This window comes from Apodemus sylvaticus, chromosome 6 (genome assembly GCF_947179515.1).
Source record: "Apodemus sylvaticus chromosome 6, mApoSyl1.1, whole genome shotgun sequence".
Taxonomy (NCBI): Eukaryota; Metazoa; Chordata; class Mammalia; order Rodentia; family Muridae; genus Apodemus; species Apodemus sylvaticus.
Window position 1 is genome coordinate 146907541 of NC_067477.1, and position 24484 is coordinate 146932024.

General features: G+C 42.0%; 1 protein-coding gene across 9 annotated transcripts in view; it reads right to left on the minus strand.

Annotated features, from left to right (window-relative positions):
• The window catches only part of LOC127687712 (myoferlin-like), a 315382-nt gene that overhangs the window by 5894 nt on the left and 285004 nt on the right, over positions 1–24484 (minus strand). For 4 of the 9 annotated variants that reach the window (XM_052186636.1, XM_052186635.1, XM_052186638.1 and 1 more), the window contains 3 exons: positions 13032–13209; positions 11843–11967; positions 9656–10130 (listed from right to left, as the gene is read on the minus strand). In XM_052186636.1, coding sequence (XP_052042596.1) covers positions 10074–10130; positions 11843–11967; positions 13032–13209 — 360 coding nt within the window. In that variant the 3' untranslated portion in view covers positions 9656–10073. Of the gene's footprint in view, positions 1–9655; positions 10131–11842; positions 11968–13031; positions 13210–21995; positions 22121–24484 lie in introns of those variants that run through there. The other 5 variants (XM_052186641.1, XM_052186639.1, XM_052186640.1 and 2 more) reach the window with 2 other exon arrangements.

A 24484-nucleotide genomic window follows, 5' to 3' on the forward strand; every position in this document is an offset into this window, starting at 1 on the left:
AATGCAATCGACACTGATAAATTTAAGCAATAGCGAAAACCTTATCCTGTCTCTTGACCTTTGGAACTATGTAAATATTTTATGTACTCCAAAAATAAACAGAAAGAAACCATCAGGAATAGGTGAGGGAACCCACAAAAGGATATACGTGGAAATAGTATGGGCTCAGTTATATTTCAGATGGACAGCTGAACTAACCCATGTAACCTATGAAAATAGTACTTTAGCTATTTGTCCTTAGTTTCAGGACAAAGGAAATCCAAAAGTATCAAACTTGAATCACTGTGAACTTGCTCACAGTGGCTGATGTGTGGAGTTTAAGTTTGAACAAATGAATGATTACAGTTGGGATAGCAGAAACTGGGATCTCACTGAAGGAAAGATAGACTAAGTCCTTGGTGGTAGATTAAAATTGGAGGCACCATTCTGGCCTTCAATATTTTAACAGATATAGAAATAAGTTTATACATATATCTGTGTGTATGTATGTATATGCCCATGCATATGAGTGTGACCATGAACTTCTTGGCCACAAGGCCTATAAGCAACAGTATAGTAACCATGAGCACTCTAGTACCCAGATCTTGTTTTTCAAATGTCACTTCCTATTAAAATGACCTCAGCATCTCAGAGAAATGGTTATTTCAGGGCTGGAGCTGGGAAAGTACAAGCTAAGCCCAGCATATGCTGATGTGCTAGAGCTGAGCATCTGCCAACAAAGAGAGGAAGGGAGTGCCTGCTCTGCCTAGCCAAGGTCAGGGAAGTCACTCTCTTTGTCAAGACCAGCCTGAGCTCAGACAACTCGGTCAGTGGAAGAAGAGGATAAGGGGAACCAGGGCATAAACCAAAAAAACAAAACCCTGAAGAATGGCCCCAACATAATTAGAAGGTTGTCTGATTCTCCACCAACTCCCTTGAGGAAGGAAAATGGAAACTAATAAAAAAATATTGTATTTTGGGCTGGAGAGATGGCTCAGTGGTTAAGAGCACTGACTGATCTTCCAGAGGTCCTGAGTTCAATTCCCTGCAACCACATGGTGGCTCACAGCCATCTGTAAGGGGATCTAATGCCCTCTTCTGGTATGTCTGAAGACATCGACAGTGTCTTCAAAAACATAAAATAAATAAATAAATCTAAAAATGATAACGCATTTCAATTTCAGCTTTATTTATTTTTACAAATATTAATTTAAAATTTTTATAAATTAAAATGTATAAATATTTAAATTTAATTTTTTTTCGTTTTTTTATTTTATGGGCACAAGTGTTTTGCCAACATGTATGTCTGTGTGCCACACATATGCCTGGTGCTTTTGGAAGCCAAAAAATGGGCAACAGATCCCTTGGAATGGGAGCTACAGGTGGTTGTGAGTTCTAGGAAGAGAACCCATGTCCTCTGGAAAGGCAGCAAACACTCTTAGTCACAGGACTATCTATCCATTGCCTCCATTCCATCTTTACTAATCAGGAAATCACACTGAAGTCCACAAATTTATGTCTCCATCATTATATAGAGGGTACTTTCCCCATTACACACCAATTTTAAAAACCATGGTACGTATGATTATGTGTGCCTATGTGTGTGTGTGTGTGTATATATATAAATATATATATATATATATATATAAATACATATGAAAATACATATACATATAAAGATTTACCATTTTAGGACTCAAGTACATTCACATCACCAACGACCCAGGTACATTTGCATCTATTCAAATGAACTCTTTTCACATTGCAAAGCTGACATTCAAATAAAAACTTTGCATCTCTCCTTTCCACTAGCCCCTGGGCAGCTACCATCCTGTGCTGTGCATAATTCACTTAGCACAATGTTTTCTATATTATCCATGTTGCAGCACACATACCTTCACATAACACTTTCCCCAGTACTATTTTGTTGTATGGAGACACTTCATTTGTTTATCTAGTAACCCAGTGATGGATACACATGGAGTTTCCACCTTTTGGCTATGATGATAACATTGGATAGTAGCTTCCACCTTTTGGCTATGATGAACAACACTGGGTGTGTACGCTCCTGCTTCCAAACCCTTTGAGTCTGCACTCAGATGTAAAACCGCTAGATTCTACAGTGATTCTATTTTTATTTTTGGTGGGGAGGGGGCTGCTTTAAGAACAGGCTTTATTTTGTTTCAAGCTCTCACTATGCCTAGGCTGGCTTTGAACTCACAACCCCTTGGTTCAGTCTCTAGGTGCTGGGATTATAAACATGCCTCGCCATGCCTGGTTGCTGTGAGAACTTTTATCATCTTGTAGTCTTGTAGAGGTATAAAGAGAAGGGAGCAGTCCCCTAGAAAGCTCATGACCATGAAGTCGCCATTTTGGTGAAACGCATTTTGACCTAGCAGATAAAGCAGAACCCCCTAAGAAAGTTCCGTCAGAAACTCCTCTGAGCTCTTGCAGAATTCTTTCTTAATCATTGGCTGCGATCTCAGCTTCACTTTCAATTGCAGTCATAATTTTATATGCAACATAACTTCTTCTTTATAAAATGCTAAGCATGATTTAAGAAAAGGGAAGTTGTTTTTTTAAAAAAGGAACTATGATTTGGGCCCTGAGTCTGAGGTGGAATTTCTAGACTTGGTTTATGGAAGCGAGACAACCCACCCTAACTGTGAGACCATCACTGTGCATGAGGTAGGGCTCTGGGCAGACCAAAAAGAAAAACGGGAGCTGATTATGACAGTCACCTTGTCCTGCTTTATGACGAAGCCATAATAAAGAAAAAGTATGACTAATACAAATAACTTCTTTCTTTTAAATCCTTAGGAAATTCAAATTTAAGCTTCTGAATCCCCAGCATTCTTGAATCATGTATAATTCAGGGAACTTCACTGCAAGGATGGCTCAGTAGCATCAGGCCCCTGATAAATGGCCTCAGTGTCCCCTGCAACTCCAGTACCAGAGCAGAAGGCTAGATAGGAAGCTTTTAAACTCAAATATCCAGGCTAAAGCTTCCCAGGTAATTGGTGCGAGTAGCTGGCACAAGCTCCTGCTAGTATGTCTTCCTTATCACAATGGAATGTACTCTCAACTCTAAGCCAAAATTAACCCCTCTTTCTTAAAGTTGCTTTGTGCAGTATCTCATCACAGCAATAGAAACAAACAAACAAAACGCCTAAAACCCAATACAGGATCCAGAAAGAAGGATCGTGATTGTTCTGAAGGGAACAAAGAGAGAGCATGGGGTGTTTGCTGAGTGGGGAAAAGATGTATCTGGCTGAATTTGTGCTGTACAGACGTGCAAGTCAAGATTCCATCAGGAACCCCAGGATGTTCTCATGCAATGCCTGCACAGTTGCCCACAAAAGGCTTCCCAGGCTCCTCCCACTGGGACACCTGACCGCTGGAAAGAAGTTTGGGCTTCTTGCAATCACCACAATTAGCCAAGACTGGCATACACAGTCAGACAAAGATGGACCCACTTTGGACTACTTTACAAGTCCAAGCACAATGAGGAGCTCCACTACCGTCTGCTCACTTGCCCCAGAGTCCGGCTGCTTGAGATGAGGTAACTGAGAGCTTTGCCAGGACTCAATCCTTTCCTACTTGCCCTGTGACCTAAGGGTAAGGAGAGGTAGAAACATAAACATGATTTAGAGACACTGGGTTCTTCGGCTTTGGTTCGGGGATCTCTCTGCATAGCAAATCTTAAGGGCAAAACTGCTTACTATCAAGGAAAGCTAAATTACAGACATGTAAAGGCCTAGAATCAGGATGAGGAAGGAATGTTTCGAGCAAGTCTGATCTTTGCTGGTAAGCAGCTGCAAGGTGGACATACTTTGACTACAACATTTAAAAAGAGTCTACCTCTCCTTCTCCTTGTGTTGAGACTTTGTGGAGGTGTTAGGAAAAGAAGAAGTCTTGCACCACCCCCAAGAAGAGTAAACAGAAGAGGTGGTGGGGTAAGCTGTCTGTCCTGAAATGCTATAAGATAAACGAAAATGGCGAAATTAATCACCTTCATTTAAAAATGCCCTTTGGATGCACATATTCTGAAGTGCTTATAGTCAGCCACTTGGACAGATATTACTGCAGCAAGTATTTATTGTCTGACTTGTAGCTTCAGCAAAATCAGACAACAAGTAATTGTGTACGGGTTAATAAAAAAAGCAGGAAGTGCAAAGCAAAAACAGAAAACAGACCAGAGAATGACAATGAAAAAAGAAAACTACGGCAGAGGCCCACAAAGGCAGTAGGTGCTTGAATAATGCTGCCTTTACAACCTTTGGTCTTCTTTTCTCTGCTGCTGTCCCTTGGTGAGATCCATCCACCAGGCCCACCCAGAACCAGGCCAGTTCTGCTCCAGGGAGTGAGTCACTCTTGACTCTGACAAACAAGTTCCCTTTCCACTGCGGTCTCAGAGCTATCCCCAAACACACAGCCTTTGTAGGACAATGACCAGGATCACGTTCTAGGCTGAGCTGAGCATAGATGTCCATTTCACTCTGCCCCAGATCACGCTGCGCCATGGCTGGGGTGCGCTTAGGCCCCAAGCTTCTCTCGTGCCTTTGAACTGCTAGTTGGTTGGGTTTTTTGTTTGTTCGTGGTTTTTGTTTTGTTTTGTTTTGATCTTTTTTTTTTGGTTTTTGTTTTTTGGCTTACTCTTTTTGGTTGTTTGCTTCCACCCCCCGCCCCCATTTTTATTAATGAAGTGTGTGGTATAAGTTATTTCACTATCTGTGTATAATTATTTGTTATGAAGAGAACATATTCTGGTTTTTGTTCTGGCTAATGGCAGGCTGTTCTTTGATGGCCACCACTGGCGAATGCAGTGGCTCATACACATCGTTGGTACTTTTCATTTTTGGCCTTCAGTTTTTAAGCAAATGAAGGAAACGGGCCTTCTTGTCTCTTGGCACTCAGCAGGTCTCTCACCCACTCCCATTCTCCTTCTTTCATTACGGTTGTTCAGTGTGAACAGAAGGAGCCTGGATGTAATTTCATGCTGACAACAACTAAAACCGCAAATCAAGAAATAAACAAAAGCCCACAGAATATTGTAATAGCTAGAGGGTCATCATGGCATTTCTCCACAACCCTTAGATCCGAATGATTTATTTATTTACTTATTTATATATTTGTTCATTTTTGTTTTTTCGAGACAGGGTTTCTCTGTGTAGCCCTGGCTGTCCTGGAACTCACTCTGTAGACCAGGCTGGCCTCGAACTCAGAAATCTGCCTGCCTCTGCCTCCCAAGCAGATGACATATTTAAAACTCAGGTACAGTCTATGACTGCTCAGGCTCATTTTCACCAAGAGGTCAGTCACCTTCTTCAGCTTTCCTTGAAGTTCCACACGACACATGTAGCTCTCCTCCTGGGCAATCCTGCACTAAGCAGTACATGGGGATGTCCCACTTTCCCACCTGCCTGCTCCTCTTTTTTTCTCTCTCCTAACTTATCTTCACCATGTGGTAAAAATCTTTATAGAGTTGAAAATGTTGTAAAGTGGACATAAAGACTCCAGCCAGAGCCGGGCGTGGAGGGGCACACCTGTAATCCCAGCACTTGGGAGGCAGAGGCAGGTGGATTTCTGAGTTCGAGGCCAGTCTGGTCTACAGAGTGAATTCCAGGACAGCCAGGACTACACAGAGGAATCCTGTCTCAAAAAACCAAAAAAAAAAAAAAAAAAAAAAGACTCTAGCCAGGGCTGTAGTGCAGGAAGTGGGGGTCCATTTTTTGAGTTCCATGTCTGCTGTAAAAACCAGCAGAAAATGGGTTTGCCCTGTGTCTCTCAGCATGAACTCATGGAATCCAAATAAAGAGGCTCTCCTGAAGAGCCAACAAAGAGCCTGCTCTATAGGATTTAGCTTGACAAGTCAGCATGAGAGGCCAAGGCATTTGGTTACTCTTAATCCTTTTGGCTAGTAAACTGGTATAATTATATCTTAATCCATCTGGTCATCCATAACAGAAATACCATACCATCATCTGTATAACAAATAAATGGCGACTATGTATTTGTCCCAGTTCTGGAGAACTGATATATCAGATATCTAATAAAGGACCTTTTCTTGGCCTTTGTTCTCAATATGTCTTCATGCGGTAGGAGTAAGCTCATCTCCAGGGCATTATTTCTAAGGTGACTAATGCCCTTTTGAGGCTAGAGCTTTCATCCTCTGATCACCACTGAAAAGCCCTAATTCCTAACTCCTTTACTCCGGAGGTTAGATTTGAACATATGACTTTAGGGGTGACAAAAATGCTCAGGTCATACTAACTTACAAGGTCTGCTTCTGAGATTATAGCAATTCTCTGAATACAACAGCCTCATCACATTTTGGGATATTCCCAAGAATTATAACAAAGTAATTGAAAATTAGGAGTAGGGGGGACATTTTCTGATCTTAATGCAAAGTTGCTGTACCTGTGTTGGGATTAATGGACCACAGAGCCTCCCTCTCCCTGCTGACCATGCCTTGTGGTTGAAAAGGTCTAGGGGGGCATTCATATACTCGTCTTTGATGATACTTGATTTATGGTCTCATCTTAGCACAACCATTCTATGCTACACACCAAGAGAATGAGATAACTCAGGAGTTATCAAAACCCAAAGTCACGAATGGTGCTAAGGCATTTACTGGAGATATTTTTTTTAATGTCTGGGGTTAGGTGATGGAGAAGGACTAGAGATTTCTTAGCAGTTACTTCCTAATGGCTTACTTTGATAGCCTGTGAACCTGCCTTAAGAGATTGGCTAAGTATGAGAAAAGCTGTAAGCAGTTCTGGATTCTAGAGGCAGACATGTGAACGTACATCCAAGACAGATCACATGTCCTTCCTCTTGGCAATCTTCATGCATGGGTATAACAGCAAATGGCTACTATAGTTCTTTCACTATTTATATTACCTAAATGGAGTCATCCTATATGGTAACATAAACTTACAGGACAGCATTTTTGACCAGGTTATGACCTTGGCTAACTTGCCTTTCCCCCCTGTGTATAGCTGTACCCTGTACCTTGTTCCCAGGAGAATCAAAGTGAGGGGGTAAAGAGAAAGGTAGTCTTGGGAAGAAGGGGGGAACATTAGCCTCTGCTCTGGAAGGAGCCAAAGGACTGAAATTGGTGCAACCCAAAGGCTGAGCTCCAAATGTCCCAAACTCCAAATGTGTATGATGCAAAAGTCCATCAGCACTGCTTCAGCTACCAGCCTGACCTAATCGTCCTTGTGGCAGTCCATGAACAAGGCCTTGGAGGGTGGGGAAGGGGAGAATCTCTGCTGCAGTAAGTGGCTATTCTTCCTGTTGGTCATCCTGAAAGGGGTCAGACTTTATAACTGCCAGACATTAGTTGACTTCAAGGAAGAAAACTGCACTGGCTCAGCAGAGAACTCTTCAGAGCTGGACCTGAGAGCAGAGATAAGAATGTGCCCAAAGCACTGACTGGGCCAAGCTTTAAGAAGGCAGGTTGGAAATGGACTGGAAGGCTGATAAACAGAGACTGAGAGAGCTGCCCCAGGTCACGGCTCTGACAGCAGCCACTTCATGTCAGCCGTCCTGCTGTTTACTTGGCTCAGAGCTGACATCTTTTCTAAAGTTGCTGCTTGGTTTCTCAATAACATGGGAAAATGAGAAAAATGTTCAGTTCTCCCAATGGAGGTTGTTGCACCCTGAGGGAGTTGGTGGCCCGGGGCAATCTAGAACAAGCCAGGAGAGACCTGGACAGAGGAGTGTCTGAGAGTCAGATGCTCTGCCAAACAGCTCAGATTTGTTTGTCCCAAGAACATTGATCTGAGAGTCTCAGGAAGAGAGAGGTGAACTTAGAAGACTTTCTGGCTTGAAGTAAAAAGGGACTTAAAGCCATTGTAATGCCAGCAGGAAGAAGGCATGCCCTTATCGCTATGAAGCCTGAGATGTAGCAGCTGCCTGTGAAAGTAGAAATGGGGTAACTCTGGTACCTAAGCCATCCAGGGGAAGAGCTCTTCCTCACAACCTCTCCACCTAAGGGCACTGTTTGCGTACTCTGTCCTTATAAACATATATGTGGTGGCCAGTCTTTATCTCAAGAATGACTGGATTAACAAAATGAGATTAGTCATGCCTATAGGTATTTCTCAGTGTTTCCAGAGACATGGAGTCTTGGATATAATTAATGGATTATCCTTTGCTGAATTTATATCATGATGGCAGTGTCAAGAGTTGGTGACAGTAAGAGGTACAGGGCGCAAGTCACAAGGGAGTGTAAGATACTGCCTTCTTTTTCTGTTCCCTCTCTCTGTTGCTTTTCCACAATTAAGAAGCTCCTCAGTCACACATGCCTTTCATAGTCCTGTTCTATGTGGTTTACATGGGACTATACAACCATGAACCAAACCTTCAGAAACAGTGAGCCAAAATTAATTCTTCTACTCAGAAGTTGTCTATTCTTCAATTTTGGTCAGACTACCAAAGACTAATATACCAATTAACATTGCAGTAGCTGAAGCAAGCCTCATTATCTTCATAGGGCTGTCATGGATATGTCAAGGGAATGTTGGAATGAATTTCTCTGATGCAGATGTTTCTCCTACTCTCCCTCAGATGACTCTTAGACTCTCCAATCCCTTCCATCCTGTGCTATGTTCTCCCTGACATTTACCTCAACAACCAGAAAGTCATCATTTGAAATGGGCTCAAGCTTCTTTTCTGGTGGTTTCTTTTCAAGGAACATGTTCACTTCAACCAAGATTCTGCCTCTGTAGGCCACCCCTTCTACCCAAAAAAGCAAGAACACAAAATTATTCCCATAGACAGGGACCACAGCTAAAGAATGTCTATGGATCAGATCAGGCTAGCACTACTTTAACAAACAAACAAGTCTTTAATATCTAAAGGAAGAGTCATTAACTGTCAGATGGATTCCAAATGATGCCATGAGATGCAATGGTAGAAACGGAAAAGGGTTTTAGCTTGACCAACGCTGGAGGCTTTGAAGCCATCGTACTCTGGACCTGGACGCAGTTTCTGAAGCAGGGCAGTGAAGGATAACAGGCTCCAAGCCTCCTCCATCTCAGGTCATTGGGAACTACCCTGCATTTTTGTCTATTTATGAATGTTGATCCCTTTCTCCTCTTCTTATAATAAAGAAACTGTCGAATGGCAACCAGACAAGTGTCAGAATCGTCAGGAAGCAAAAGACCAAGATGACCTGGGTGTGCTAAAATACGGAAGTCAAAAGTAGATACTCCTCCCATCCTACTCAATAGTGGTTGCCCATAGAATCTTCTGGAGAGAAATAGAAGGCTCTCAAGTCCTCGTCTGTCTTCACTGTCCCCTAGCCACAGCTTTCTATCATTTTTTTTTTTTGAGCACCGGGAGTGGGGGTAGGGCAGAAATGACCAAGAGACATTTAACTTCTACTGCAGTCAAAAGAGACTTTCCCATCTGTGAGACGGTGCTCAAGCACAGATCAGGGTCTCCACTGTCATGTCCTCATAGATCTGGAATATGCATTAGAGAAGGAGGCCAGCATTGGTCATCGGCTTTGTTGATGTTTTCCATTAATGTGAAGTTGAGTGGACGGTTGTGGGATTTCACTTACCCCACTGTATGACTCAGTCACCAGGATCCTTCTCTCTCTCTCTCTCTCTCTCTCTCTCTCTCTCTCTCTCTCTCTCTCTCTCTCTCTCTCTCTCTCTCTCTCTCTCTCTCTCTCTCTCTCTCTCATATAGGATCTTGTTATGTAGCTCTGGCTGACCAAGAACTCACTGTAAAGACCAGGCTGCCTTCAAGCTCACAGAGATCTACCTGCCTCCTCCTCCTCCTGAGTGCTGAGATTAAAGGTGCCTGGTCTTCTGATCCTTTTTGTAGTCTTTATTTCTAAGATGTAAGAAGAGTAAGAATTCTCTCCTTTAACACTTTATCAGCTGAGTGGCAGGTCTGCATTAGGAGTGAAGAATGTAAATGCCTCTCCCATGAGATACTTATTACTTTTGTAAGAAGGGATCCCATTCACCAGTGTCCATTAATCACAGCCGCAAATGATAAACCAATCTTTCCTGTATTCAGCTCATCATAGGGATCTGGAAATCCTGTGTACTCTCTGGGACTTCTGTAAAGGTTCAAACAACAAGGTCCAAATGTTGGGACAAAGACCACTTCTGTCTCACCTGTATTTGCTGAGACGTAAACAGCATTATTAGATTCTAGATCTTAAACATTCCAACTATGGAAATAAATATTAGTTATTAGTCAGTTAGGTGGAATGAAGTTTTTCCTCTAGTTGGTGAATTAGTTGCATTAGTGAGAATTATGAATACTAAGGGACCTGCAGTATTTTACTATAGCTTTAACATAGTAAAAAACAAAAACAAAAACAAAAACAAAAACAAACTGGGATAATTCAGACAAACTTATCCTTACAAAAAGAAAACTTTTTAAAAAGGATCTTAAGATTTTCAAGTTGTTCTTCAAATTTTTTTGAAGTTTATAACTGACATATTAAATATTTTGCTATTTTTGGAGTAAAAGATGATGTTGTTTTAAGAAGTCATTTAGATGATATACCAGATTTACTTCATATCATCTGTAATGATGTCATTTAACCTTAAGTAGTATTGTAGGTGCCGTTAAAAATACACTAGAATTTCAACTGTGTCAACGGGTTCCTTACAGTTGTAAGACTGAATTGCTATTCTGAAGTGTTAAACAGATTAACATTCATTGCTTTCTCTCCCCAGTGATCATTTGATAAACTCTGTGTCCTCTACTTGAACTCAGCAAGATTACCCATTAATACAGAATAGTGAAGGCAATGCAAAGAAAGAGCCAATCAAGAGGAAATAGTGGATCCAAGCATTTTCTTCATCGAGCTGAATGGCTCCAAGATGAAAGAAGGCTGGAGCATTCTTGGGTTATACACAGAGGTCAAACTTTGGTACACTAGTTTGCTTTTATATCTTTAACATTCAGTGGAATAGGGGCAAGGTGTTGGGTAGGCATAAAGAATCAGAGAGTCTCAGAGAAAGTGTTCATGTTCAAAGGTTACTTAATGCCTGTGCTTCTTCAATTCAGAGCCCTCCTCTAAAGGAACAATACCATCTGCGTTAGGAGAACTGTAATGGTCAGCATTGAGGAAACTTGCAAAAAATGGCAAGAACTGCACAAACCAAAGTGCATGGTGGGATATTCCACACTAGGGAGACGTGTAACGTGGAAAGTACTTGTGTCTTCTAACCTAAGGACTCACATAGAAAGTGGGGCAGAGATACTTCACACGTTATCGGAACGATAGATTTAGCAGTGCCCTGCATCTCTTCCCACTGAGCATACACACTAACAGAAAGTATTATATCTCACAAACAATTATTTGCAGTAAAGCCAGCCGCACAGGATGATGTGCATCTAGATGAAAATAGGCAACAGGTCATGAGGGCTGGTTATCGAATGCCTTTAAACGTAGCCACGCCGGACCAACACACATCACTCATGAAACACTCTAACGCTCACCAAACGGTATTTGAGACAGTGAAACATCATTGAGAAGGTTTTAAGGCAATCCCTTAATATATTTCTTAGTATGATGTCAGATCTGGGTTTTTCCTAAAGAGAGACTCTTGTTACCTTCTCGGTTTTTTTCCTCCTCTTAGGCTGGAGGGTGGGTGTCCTGGTGAGGCTGTGTCTATGGGATGGACAGAGGTAACTCCTTAGTAAAGGGTAGAATGGCCAGGGGAAAGCACAGGCACGGGTACCATTTCCCTCCGTTGTTGGTAATCTGTTCTACTGTTGACCACTGTGTGTTGGAGACCTGGTACTACAGATGCCTAGGGTGTGTATTACCCCATGTTTGCCTTACTGTCTGCTAATAGTAAATGCTGCACAGATAACTCACCAGCCATTCTGCCATGCCTAGGAGAGTATTCACTGCGTCCAGGCAGTAACTAATATCCTCCCAGTAGGAAGTCAGGGTGACGATGGGCTTTGTGTGGGCCCAAGGTAAGTAGTAATAGTAGTTCCCTGATATGGAGAGTCAGGATTCAGAAAACAGGGACGCTTGAAGTGGACAACATATTTGTTACATAGATGTGCTGATGGAGCTACTCATTAATGAATGGCCTGGAGAATGGTCTTGGCTAAGGTTTCTTTGTTGTTTGGGGATCTGGAGATTAAACCCAAGGCCTCATACAAGCTAGGACAGTTCTCTACTGCTGAGTCTCACCCGGGGAACTATTCTGACTCATCAGTTTTAATCAGGCAAGCAACAGAGGAATAGATGGTCCATTCATCTGTTTAGCAAATTGTTCTAAAACGCCAGTAAACCGAGGGCAACCGGCTCAGGATCTGTTTGTGGCTCAGGACCATACAGCTGAACACGGGTGACGGTTACATCATATGGCGTGGTAGAGCAGAGAGCACTGGGGGTTAGACTCACTGTCTCTCTATGAAAACTGTTCTTTTAAAGAGCAAACCCACCCCATCCCCTGTTCTTTGCAAACCTTGGCTGCTGGCACGGGCTTGGCATTACTCAAGAGACTTTCTGCAATTAAGACTAAACACTTCACACTTACTAGGGCTTTTTATGTTTTAAGTCAGCATGGACAAAAAAAATTTAGGTAAAAATATAGCAATTCTGTTGGACTGTTTATGTGCATAGAGCCGGATACATACACACACAATTAAAAAGAAAAAAAAATCTTCTAAAAGAGAACTAGGTGATAGAACTGGGTAACTACTAGTAAGAAACAAAAGCCTGGCTTTTCCAGTGTCTGAGCCAGAGTGCGACCATTGTCAACTGAGGAATCTAAAGGGGATTTGCACTTGGTGGGGTACAGCTGCTTGAGGGAGTGTGATATTTACTGGGGTCATCACCTTGGGATTTCATGAACTCTGGTGTCCAGCCTGGGACACTGGCCCATGGGTGTAACGACTCTTGTGGGTACCTAACGTCCAATGCTCTTTCTTACATTATCTAATGAGATGCTGGGGATAATAGCCATCAGAGCTAAATACAGCGTGTGCCTCTTGTGCTGAGTTGGACCCTCTGTAAGCACGAACAGGAGAGAACTTCACACCACTCTTACCATCAAACACTGCACGGCTGTATTGAGTTGTTGATGCCAAAGGGTTACAGGTTGCATCAAACTTGTTGCCATAGTTCCTGATGCTGACTTCGAACTGAATGGCCTCACCGACATCTTGCAACATGATGGCTGAATGGAAGACGGCAGACAGGCTGCACTTCAGCCTTCGCTGGTATTTCTAAACAGAAGGAACACACATAAGGTTCAGGACCGTCTCACATGTCTGTATTTATACGTGGATTTCCAGCAGACCAAAGGCTAAGCCTAGTTAATTAGTGCTGTACTAAATGCCACAGGACTATGTTTTCAGATCCCTTGACTCTCCGTCTCTTGTTAGTGGGCAGAGACTAAAGGGTTGTCACCATGGAAATGATTAACAGAAGGGGAAAACAATGCAAATGTCCGCAAGTCATGCTTCAAACAAATTATGTTACTGTTATAATAGGATAAAAACTCATAACAACTTAAGCCTTAGTGCAAGCATAGGAAAGGGAAATATTTTATCTTATTATTTATTTTGCTGGTGATGAAACTCAGACCTTTATACATGCTAGGCAAGTACTCTACCAGAGAAATATATCCACTGCTCCAAAAGAATATCTTTAAAGTGAATTTATTAAATAAATATTTTTTTTAATATTGATGCACAGGTAGAGGGTCTGGAAGAATATAACAGCAATACTATAAAAGGCGGAGAGATATGGCAACTTTCTTTCTAACTTATATGTGTTTGATATTTTGAGTCGCTTAAGTATTAATTTCCTAATCAAAAATAACAATAAAGATTTTAATTTTCAACTTAAAAATGAGTGGAGTTATATTCCCTCCCTTTTTCTAATCCACCTTCAGTCTCTTTTCTCTCTCTCTTTCTCTCTCTCTCTGTCTGTCTCTCTGTCTGTCTGTCTCTCTGTCTGTCTCTCTCTTCTCTTGAATAATTTAACTGATCCTTTCCTTCTCTTCTTATCTGTACCACGGTCTTTATTCAACCGAATGAATCACTAATTGGGTGGGGCTTGCTTGTATGAGGCACAACTTTGGACACCTATTTATAGAGATACCCAGACAATGGCCTCAAAAACATTCAAAAACAAAACTAAACCAAGATTCTTTTTATTTATTAAGCATAACCAGACATAATTATTTACAAGTTTTTTCTTTCTTCCTCATACATCCGTGTTCAAGCTATCACAGTGCCCTTCCTGTTCCGTGTTCAAGCTATCACAGTGCCCTTCCAGTTCCCCAGGACTCCTGAGGAGGCATCTACTTTACATCACTAAAGGGAGTACTTGAGAAAAACATCCTGGTAAAGGGAGAGCCTTTCCCATGCATCTTACCAACTAAGGTGATCCGAAGTCTGAACCCTCTCAGTATTGAAAGACACTTTCCCACTCAATTCAATCAAAACCAAGCAAACATCTTGTTACCATCTAGTCATTGATTATAGCTTTTTTGCCACTGCCCTATTAGTTGTTAAGAATTTTACACAGTGTATTGTTGTGCTATTCATCCCTCCTCAACTTCTCCCAGGTCCTATGGCTTTATTTAAATTATCTTTTTTTTTTTGAAAACAAGTTTACTCTAGTGTGTGTGTGTGTGTGTGTGTGTGTGTGTGCCTGAGTGCCTTGTATGTAATGTGAATCACGTCTTTGCAGGAGCCACAAGGGTTATAAAAGTGTTGGGTACCCTAAAACTGGAATTATAGACGGTTGTAAGGCCTCATATCAAACCCTCTGCAAGAGCAGTGAGTGATCCTAAATGCTGAGTCATCTATCCAGCCCTCTGACCCCCAAATCAATGATCTTTTTCTAAAAAACACAAATTTATGTCTCCATCATTATATAGAGGGTACTTTCCCCATTTCACACCAATTTTAAAAACCATGGTACGTATGATTATGTGTGCCTATGTGTGTGTGTGTGTATATATATATAAATATATATATATAAATACATATGAAAATACATATACATATAAAGATTTACCATTTTAGGACTCAAGTACATTCACATCACCAACGACCCAGGTACATTTGCATCTATTCAAATGAACTCTTTTCACATTGCAAAGCTGACATTCAAATAAAAACTTTGCATCTCTCCTTTCCACTAGCCCCTGGGCAGCTACCATCCTGTGCTGTGCATAATTCACTTAGCACAATGTTTTCTATATTATCCATGTTGCAGCACACATACCTTCACATAACACTTTCCCCAGTACTATTTTGTTGTATGGAGACACTTCATTTGTTTATCTAGTAACCCAGTGATGGATACACACGGAGCTTCCACCTTTTGGCTATGATGATAACATTGGATAGTAGCTTCTACCTTTTGGCTATGATGAACAACGCTGGGTGTGTACGCTCCTGCTTCCAAACCCTTTGAGTCTGCACTCAGATGTAAAACCGCTAGATTCTAGAGTGATTCTATTTTTATTTTTGGTGGGGAGGGGGCTGCTTTAAGAACGGGCTTTATTTTGTTTCAAGCTCTCACTATGCCTAGGCTGGCTTTGAACTCACAACCCCTTGGTTCAGTCTCTAGGTGCTGGGATTATAAACATGCCTCGCCATGCCTGGTTTCTGTGAGAACTTTTATCATCTTGTAGTCTTGTAGAGGTATAAAGAGAAGGGAGCAGTCCTCTAGAAAGCTCATGACCATGAAGTCGCCATTTTGGTGAAAGGCATTTTGACCTAGCAGATAAAGCAGAACCCCCTAAGAAAGTTCCGTCAGAAACTCCTCTGAGCTCTTGCAGAATTCTTTCTAAATCATTGGCTGCGATCTCAGCTTCACTTTCAATTGCAGTCATAATTTTATATGCAACATAACGTCTTCTTTATAAAATGCTAAGCATGATTTAAGAAAAGGGAAGTTGTTTTTTTAAAAAAGGAACTATGATTTGGGCCCTGAGTCTGAGGTGGAATTTCTAGACTTGGTTTATGGAAGCGAGACAACCCACCCTAACTGTGAGACCATCACCGTGCATGAGGTAGGGCTCTGGACAGATCAAAAAGAAAAACGGGAGCTGATTATGACAGTCACCTTGTCCTGCTTTATGATGAAACCATAATAAAGAAAAAGTATGACTAATACAAATAACTTCTTTCTTTTAAATCCTTAGAAATTTCAAATTTAAGCTTCTGAATCTCCCAGCATTCTTGAATCATGTATAATTCAGGGAACTTCACTGCAAGGATGGCTCAGTAGCATCAGGCCCCTGATAAATGGCCTCAGTGTCCCCTGCAACTCCAGTACCAGAGCAGAAGGCTAGATAGGAAGCTTTTAAACACAAATATCCAGGCTAAAGCTTCCCAGGTAATTGGTCCGAGTAGCTGGCACAAGCTCCTGCTAGTATGTCTTCCTTATCACAATGGAATGTACTCTCAACTCTAAGCCAAAATTAACCCCTCTTTTTTAAAGTTGCTTTTGTCCAGTATCTCATCACAGCAATAGAAACAAACAAACAAAATACCTAAAACTCAATACAGGATACAGAAAGAAGGATTGTGATTGTTCCGAAGGGAACAAAGAGAGAGCATGGGGGGTTTGCTGAGTGGGGAAGACGATGTATCTGGCTGAATTTGTGCTGAACAGACATGCAAGTCAAGATTCCATCAGGAACCCCAGGATGTTCTCATGCAATGCCTGCACAGTTGCCCACAAAAGGCTTCCCAGGCTCCTCCCACTGGGACACCTGACCTCTGGAAAGAAGTTTGGGCTTCTTGCAATCACCACAATTAGTCAAGACTGGCATACACTATCAGACAAAGATGGACCCACTTTGGACCACTTTACAAGTCCAAGCACAATAAGGAGCTCCACTACCGGCTGCTCACTTGCCCCAGAGTCCGGCTGCTTGAGATGAGGTAACTGAGAGCTTAAGGAGAGGTAGAAACATAAACATGATTTAGAGACACTGGGTTCTTCGGCTTTGGTTCTGGGATCTCTCTGCATAGCAAATCTTAAGGGCAAAACTGCTTACTATCAAGGAAAGCTAAATTACAGACATGTAAAGGCCTAGAATCAGGATGAGGAAGGAATGTTTCCAGCAAGTCTGATCTTTGCTGTTAAGCAGCTGCAAGGTGGACATACTTTGACTACAACATTTAAAAAGAGCCTACCTCTCCTTCTCCTTGTGTTGAGACTGGAGGTGTTAGGAAAAGAAGAAGTCTTACACCGCCCCCAAGAAGAGTAAACAGAAGAGGTGGTGGGGTAAGCTGTCTGTCCTGAAATGCTATAAGATAAACGAAAATGGAGAAATTAATCACCTTCATTTAAAAATGCCCTTTGGATGCACATATTCTGAAGTGCTTATAGTCAGCCACTTGGACAGACATTACTGCAGCAAGTATTTATTGTCTGACTTGTAGCTTCAGCAAAATCAGACAACAAGTAATTGTGTATGGGTTAATAAAAAAGCAGGAAGTGCAAAGCAAAAACAGAAAACAGACCAGAGAATGACAATGAAAAAAGAAAACTACGGCAGAGGCCCACAAAGGCAGTAGGTGCTCGAATAATGCTGCCTTTACAACCTTTGGTCTTCTTTTCTCTGCCTGGAGCCTTCTATGGAAGCACCAGGCTGGACCTGCTGCTGTCCCCTGGTGAGATCCATCCACCAGGCCCACCCAGAACCAGGCCAGTTCTGCTCCAGGGAGTGAGTCACTCTTGACTCTGACAAACAAGCTCCCTTTCCACTGCGGTCTCAGAGCTATCCCCAAACACACAGCCTTTGTAGGACAATGACCAGGATCATATTCTAGGCTGAGCTGAGCATAGATGTCCATTTCACTGTGCCCCAGATCCCGCTGCGCCATGGCTGGGGTGCGCTTAGGCCCCAAGCTTCTCTCGTGCCTTTGAACAGCTAGTTGGTTGGGAGAAAATGGAGATTTTTGTTTGTTTGTGGTTTTTGTTTTGTTTTGTTTTGGTCTTTTTTTTTTTAGTTTTTGTTTTTTGGCTTACTCTTTTTGGTTGTTTGCTTCCACCCCCCCCCCGCCCCCATTTTTATTAATGAAGTGTGTGGTATAAGTTATTTCACTATCTGTGTATAATTATTTGTTATGAAGAGAACATATTCTGTTTTTTGTTCTGGCTAATGGCAGGCTGTTCTTTGATGGCCACCACTGGCGGATGCAGTGGCTCATACACATCGTTGGTACTTTTCATTTTTGGCCTTCAATTTTTAAGCAAATGAAGGAAACGGGCCTTCTTGTCTCTTGGCACTCAGCAGGTCTCTCACCCACTCCCATTCTCCTTCTTTCATTACGGTTGTTCAGTGTGAACAGAAGGAGCCTGGATGTAATTACATGCTGACAACAACTAAAACCCCAAATCAAGAAATAAACAAAAGCCCACAGAATATTGGAATAGCTAGAGGGTCATCATGACATTTCTCCACAACCCTTAGATCCGAATGATTTATTTATATACTTATTTATCTATTTGTTCATTTTTGTTTTTTCGAGACAGGGTTTCTCTGTATAGCCCTGGCTGTCCTGGAACTCACTCTGTAGACCAGGCTGGCCTCGAACTCAGAAATCTGCCTGCCTCTGCCTCCCAAGCAGATGACATATTTAAAACTCAGGTACAGTCTATGACTGCTCAGGCTCATTGTCACCAAGAGGTCAGTCACCTTCTTCAGCTTTCCTTGAAGGTCCACACGACGCATGTAGCTCTCCTCCTGGGCAATCCTGCACTAAGCAGTACATGGGGATGTCCCACTTTCCCACCTGCCTGCTCCTCTTTTTTTCTCTCTCCTAACTTATCTTCACCATGTGGTAAAAATCTTTATAGAATTGAAAATGTTGTAAAGTGGACATAAAGACTCCAGCCAGAGCCGGGCGTGGAGGGGCACACCTGTAATCCCAGCACTTGGGAGGCAGAGGCAGGTGGATTTCTGAGTTTGAGGCCAGCCTGGTCTACAGAGTGAATTCCAGGACAGCCAGGACTACATAGAGGAATCCTGTCTCAAAAAACCAAAAAAAAAAAAAAAAAAAAAAAAAGACTCTAGCCAGGGCTGTAGTGCAGGAATTGGGGGTCCATTTCTTTGAGTTCCATGTCTGCTGTAAAAACCAGCAGAAAATGGGTTTGCCCTGTGTCTCTCAGCATGAACTCATGGAATCCAAATAAAGAGGCTCTCCTGAAGAGCCAACAAAGAGCCTGCTCTATAGGATTTAGCTTGACAAGTCAGCATGAGAGGCCAAGGCATTTGGTTACTCTTAATCCTTTTGGCTAGTAAACTGGTATAATTATATCTTAATCCATCTGGTCATCCATAACAGAAATACCATACCATCATCTGTATAACAAATAAATGGTGACTATGTATTTGTCCCAGTTCTGGAGAACTGATATATCAGATATCTAATAAAGGACCTTTTCTTGGCCTTTGTTCTCAATATGTCTTCATGCGGTAGGAGTAAGCTCATCTCCAGGGCATTATTTCTAAGGTAACTAATGCCCTTTTGAGGCTAGAGCTTTCATCCTCTGATCACCACTGGAAAGCCCTAATTCCTAACTCCTTTACTCCGGAGGTTAGATTTGAACATATGACTTTAGGGGTGACAAAAATGCTCAGGTCATACTAACTTACAAGGTCTGCTTCTGAGATTATAGCAATTCTCTGAATACAACAGCCTCATCACATTTTGGGATATTCCCAAGAATTAAAACAAAGTAATTGAAAATTAGGAGTAGGGGGTACATTTTCTGATCTTAATGCAAAGTTGCTGTACCTGTGTTGGGATTAATGGACCACAGAGCCTCCCTCTCCCTGCTGACCATGCCTTGTGGTTGAGAAGGTCTAGGGGGGCATTCATATACTCGCCTTTGATGATACTTGATTTAAGGTCTCATCTTAGCACAACCATTCTATGCTATACACCAAGAGAATGAGATAACTCAGGAGTTATCAAAACCCAAAGTCACGAATGGTGCTAAGGCATTTACTGGAGAATTTTTTTTTTTTTTTTAATGTCTGGGGTTAGGTGATGGAGAAGGACTAGAGATTTCTTAGCAGTTATTTCCTAATGGCTTACTATGATAGCCTGTGAACCTGCCTTAAGAGATTGGCTAAGTATGAGAAAAGCTGTAAGCAGTTCTGGATTCTACAGGTAGACATGTGAACATACATCCAAGACAGATCACACATCCTTCCTCTTGGTAATCTTCATGCATGGGTTTAACAGCAAATGGCTACTATAGTTCTTTCACTATTTATATTACCTAAATGGAGTCATCCTATATGGTAACATAAACTTCCAGGACAGCATTTTTGACCAGGCTATGACCTTGGCTAACTTGCCTTCCCCCACCCCCCACCCCCGCCTCCCCGTGTACAGCTGTACCCTGTACCTTGTTCCCAGGAGAATCAAAGTGAGGGGGTAAAGAGAAAGGTAGTCTTGGGAAGAAGGGGGGAACATTAGCCTCTGCTCTGGAAGGAGCCAAAGGACTGAAATTGGTGCAACCCAAAGGCTGAGCTCCAAATGTCCCAAACTCCAAATGTGTATGATGCAAAAGTTCATCAGCACTGCTTCAGCTACCAGCCTGACCTAATCATCCTGGTGGCAGTCCATGAACAAGGCCTTGGAGGGTGGGGGAGGGGAGAATCTCTGCTGCAGTAAGTGGCTATTCTTCCTGTTGGTCATCCTGAAAGGGGTCAGACTTTATAACTGCCAGACATTAGTTGACTTCAAGGAAGAAAACTGCACTGGCTCAGCAGAGAACTCTTCAGAGCTGGACCTGAGAGCAGAGATAAGAATGTGCCCAAAGCACTGACTGGGCCAAGCTTTAAGAAGACAGGTTGGAAATGGACTGGAAGGCTGATAAACAGAGACTCAGAGAGCTGCCCCAGGTCACGACTCTGACAGCAGCCACTTCATGTCAGCGGTCCTGCTGTTTACTTGGCTCAGAGCTGACATCTTTTCTAAAGTTGCTGCTTGGTTTCTCAATAACATGGGAAAATGAGAGAAATGTTCAGTTCTCCCAATGGAGGGTGTGGCACCCTGAGGGAGTTGGTGGCCCGGGGCAATCTAGAACAAGCCAGGAGAGACCTGGACAGAGGAGTGTCTGAGAGTCAGCTGCTCTGCCAAACAGCTCAGATTTGTGTGTCCCAAGAACATTGACCTGAGAGTCTCAGGAAGAGAGAGGTGAACTTAGAAGACTTTCTGGCTTGAAGTAAAAAGGGACTTAAAGCCATTGTAATGCCAGCAGGAAGCAGGCATGCCCTTATCGCTATGAAGCCTGAGATGTAGCAGCTGCCTGTGAAAGTAGAAATGGGGTAACTCTGGTACCTAAGCCATCCAGGGGAAGAGCTCTTCCTCACAACCTCTCCACCTAAGGGCACTGTTTGCGTACTCTGTCCTTATAAACATATATGTGGTGGCCAGTCTTTATCTCAAGAATGACTGGATTAACAAAACGAGATTAGTCATGCCTATAGGTATTTCTCGGTGTTTCCAGAGACAAGGAGTCTTGGATATAATTAATGGATTATCCTTTGCTGAATTTATATCATGATGGCAGTGTCAAGAGTTGCTGACAGTAAGAGGTACTGGATGCAAGTCACAAGGGAGTGTAAGATACTGCCTTCTTTTTCTGTTCCCTCTCTCTGTTGCTTTTCCACAATGAAGAAGCTCCTCAGTCACACATGCCTTTCATAATCCTGTTCTATCTGGTTTACATGGGACTATACAACCATGAACCAAACCTTCAGAAACAGTGAGCCAAAATTAATTCTTCTACCCAGAAGTTGTCTATTCTTCAATTTTGGTCAGACTACCAAAGACTAATATACCATTTAACATTGCAGTAGCTGAAGCAAGCCTCATTATCTTCAAAGGGCTGTCATGGATATATCAAGGGAATGTTGGAATGAATTTCTCTGATGCAGATCTTTCTCCAACTCTCCCACAGATGACTCTTAGACTCTCCAATCCCTTGAATCCTGTGCTATGTTCTCCCTGGCATTTACCTCAACAACAAGAAGGTCATCATTTGAAATGGGCTCAAATGGGCTTGAGTGGTTTCTGGTGGTTTCTTTTCAAGGAACATGTTCAGTTCAACCAAGATTCTGCCTCTGTAGGCCACCCCTTCTCCCTAAAAAAGCAAGAACACAAAATTATTCCCATAGACAGGGACCACAGCTAAAGAATGTCTATGGATCAGATCAGGCTAACACTACTTTAACAAACAAACAAGTCTTTAATATCTAAAGGAAGAGTCATTAACTTTCAGATGGATTCCAAATGATGCCATGAGATGCAATGGTAGAAACGGAAAAGGGTCTTAGCTTGACCAACGCTGGAGGCTTTGAAGCCATCGTACTCTGGACCTGGATGCAGTTTCTGAAGCAGGGCAGTGAAGGAGAACAGGCTCCAAGTCTCCTCCATCTCAGGTCATCGGGAACAACCCTGCATTTTTGTCTATTTATGAATGTGGATCCCTTTCTCCTCTTCTCATAATAAAGAAACTGTCGTATGGCAACCAGACAAGTCTCAGAATCACTGGAAGCAAAAGACCAAGATGACTTGGGTGTGCTAAAATACGGAAGTCAAAAGTAGATACTCCTCCCATCCTACTCAATAGTGGTTGCTCATAGAATCTTCTGGAGAGAAATAGAAGGCTCTCAAGTCCTCGTCTGTCTTCACTGTCCCCTAGCCACAGCTTTCTATCATTTTTTTTTTTTTGTTTTTTTTTTTGAGCACCGGGAGTGGGGGTAGGGCAGAAATGACCAAGAGACATTTAACTTCTACTGCAGTCAAAAGAGACTTTCCCATCTGTGAGACGGTGCTCAAGCACAGATCAGGGTCTCCACTGTCATGTCATCATAGATCTGGAATATGCATTAGAGAAGGAGGCCAGCATTGGTCATATGCTTTGTTGATGTTTTCCATTAATGTGAAGTTGAGTGGATGGTTGTGGGATTTCACTTACCCCACTGTATGACTCAGTCACCAGGATCCTTCTCTCTCTCTCTCTCTCTCTCTCTCTCTCTCTCTCTCTCTCTCTCTCTCTCTCATATAGGATCTTGTTATGTAGCTCTGGCTGACCGAGAACTCACTGTATAGACCAGGCTGCCTTCAAGCTCACAGAGATCTACCTGCCTCCTCCTCCTCCTGAGTGCTGAGATTAAAGGTGCCTGGTCTTCTGATCCTTTTTGTAGTCTTTATTTCTAAGATGTAAGAAGAGTAAGAATTCTCTCCTTTAACACTTTATCAGCTGAGTGGCAGGTCTGCATTAGGAGTGAAGAATGTAAATGCCTCTCCCATGAGATACTTATTACTTTTGTAAGAAGGGATCCCATTCACCAGTGTCCATTAATCACAGACGCAAATGATAAACCAATCTTTCCTGTATTCAGCTCATCATAGGGATCTGGAAATCCTGTGTACTCTCTGGGACTTCTGTAAAGGTTCAAACAACAAGGTCCAAACGTTGGGACAAAGACCACTTCTGTCTCGCCTGTATTTGCTGAGAAGTAAACAGCATTATTAGATTCTAGATCTTTAACATTCCAACTATGGAAATAAATATTAGTTATTAGTCAGTTAGGTGGAATGAAGTTTTTCCTCTAGTTGGTGAATTAGTTGCATTAGTGAGAATTATGAATACGAAGGGACCTGCAGTATTTTACTATAGCTTTAACATAGTAAAAAACAAAAACAAAAACAAACTGGGATAATTCAGACAAACTTATCCTTACAAAAAGAATGCTATTTAAAAAGGATCTTAAGATTTTCAAGTTGTTCTTCAAATTTTTTTGAAGTTTATAACTGACATATTAAATATTTTGCTATTTTTGGAGTAAAAGATGATGTTGTTTTAAGAAGTCATTTAGATGATATACCAGATTTACTTCATATCATCTGTAATGATGTCATTTAACCTTAAGTAGTATTGTAGGTGCCGTTAAAAATACACTAGAATTTCAACTGTGTCAACGGGTTCCTTACAGTTGTAAGACTGAATTGCTATTCTGAAGTGTTAAACAGATTAACATTCATTGCTTTCTCTCCCCAGTGATCATTTGATAAACTCTGTGTCCTCTACTTGAACTCAGCAAGATTACCCATTAATACAGAATAGTGAAGGCAATGCAAAGAAAGAGCCAATCAAGAGGAAATAGTGGATACAAGCATTTTCTTCATCGAGCTGAATGGCTCCAAGATGAAAGAAGGCTGGAGCATTCTTGGGTGACACACAGAGGTCAAACTTTGGTACACTAGTTTGCTTTTATATCTTTAACATTCAGTGGAATAGGGGCAAGGTGTTGGGTAGGCATAAAGAATCAGAGAGTCTCAGAGAAAGTGTTCATGTTCAAAGGTTACTTAATGCCTGTGCTTCTTCAATTCAGAGCCCTCCTCTAAAGGAACAATACCATCTGCGCTAGGAGAACTGTAATGGTCAGCATTGAGGAAACTTGCAAAAAATGGCAAGAACTGCACAAACCAAAGTGCATGG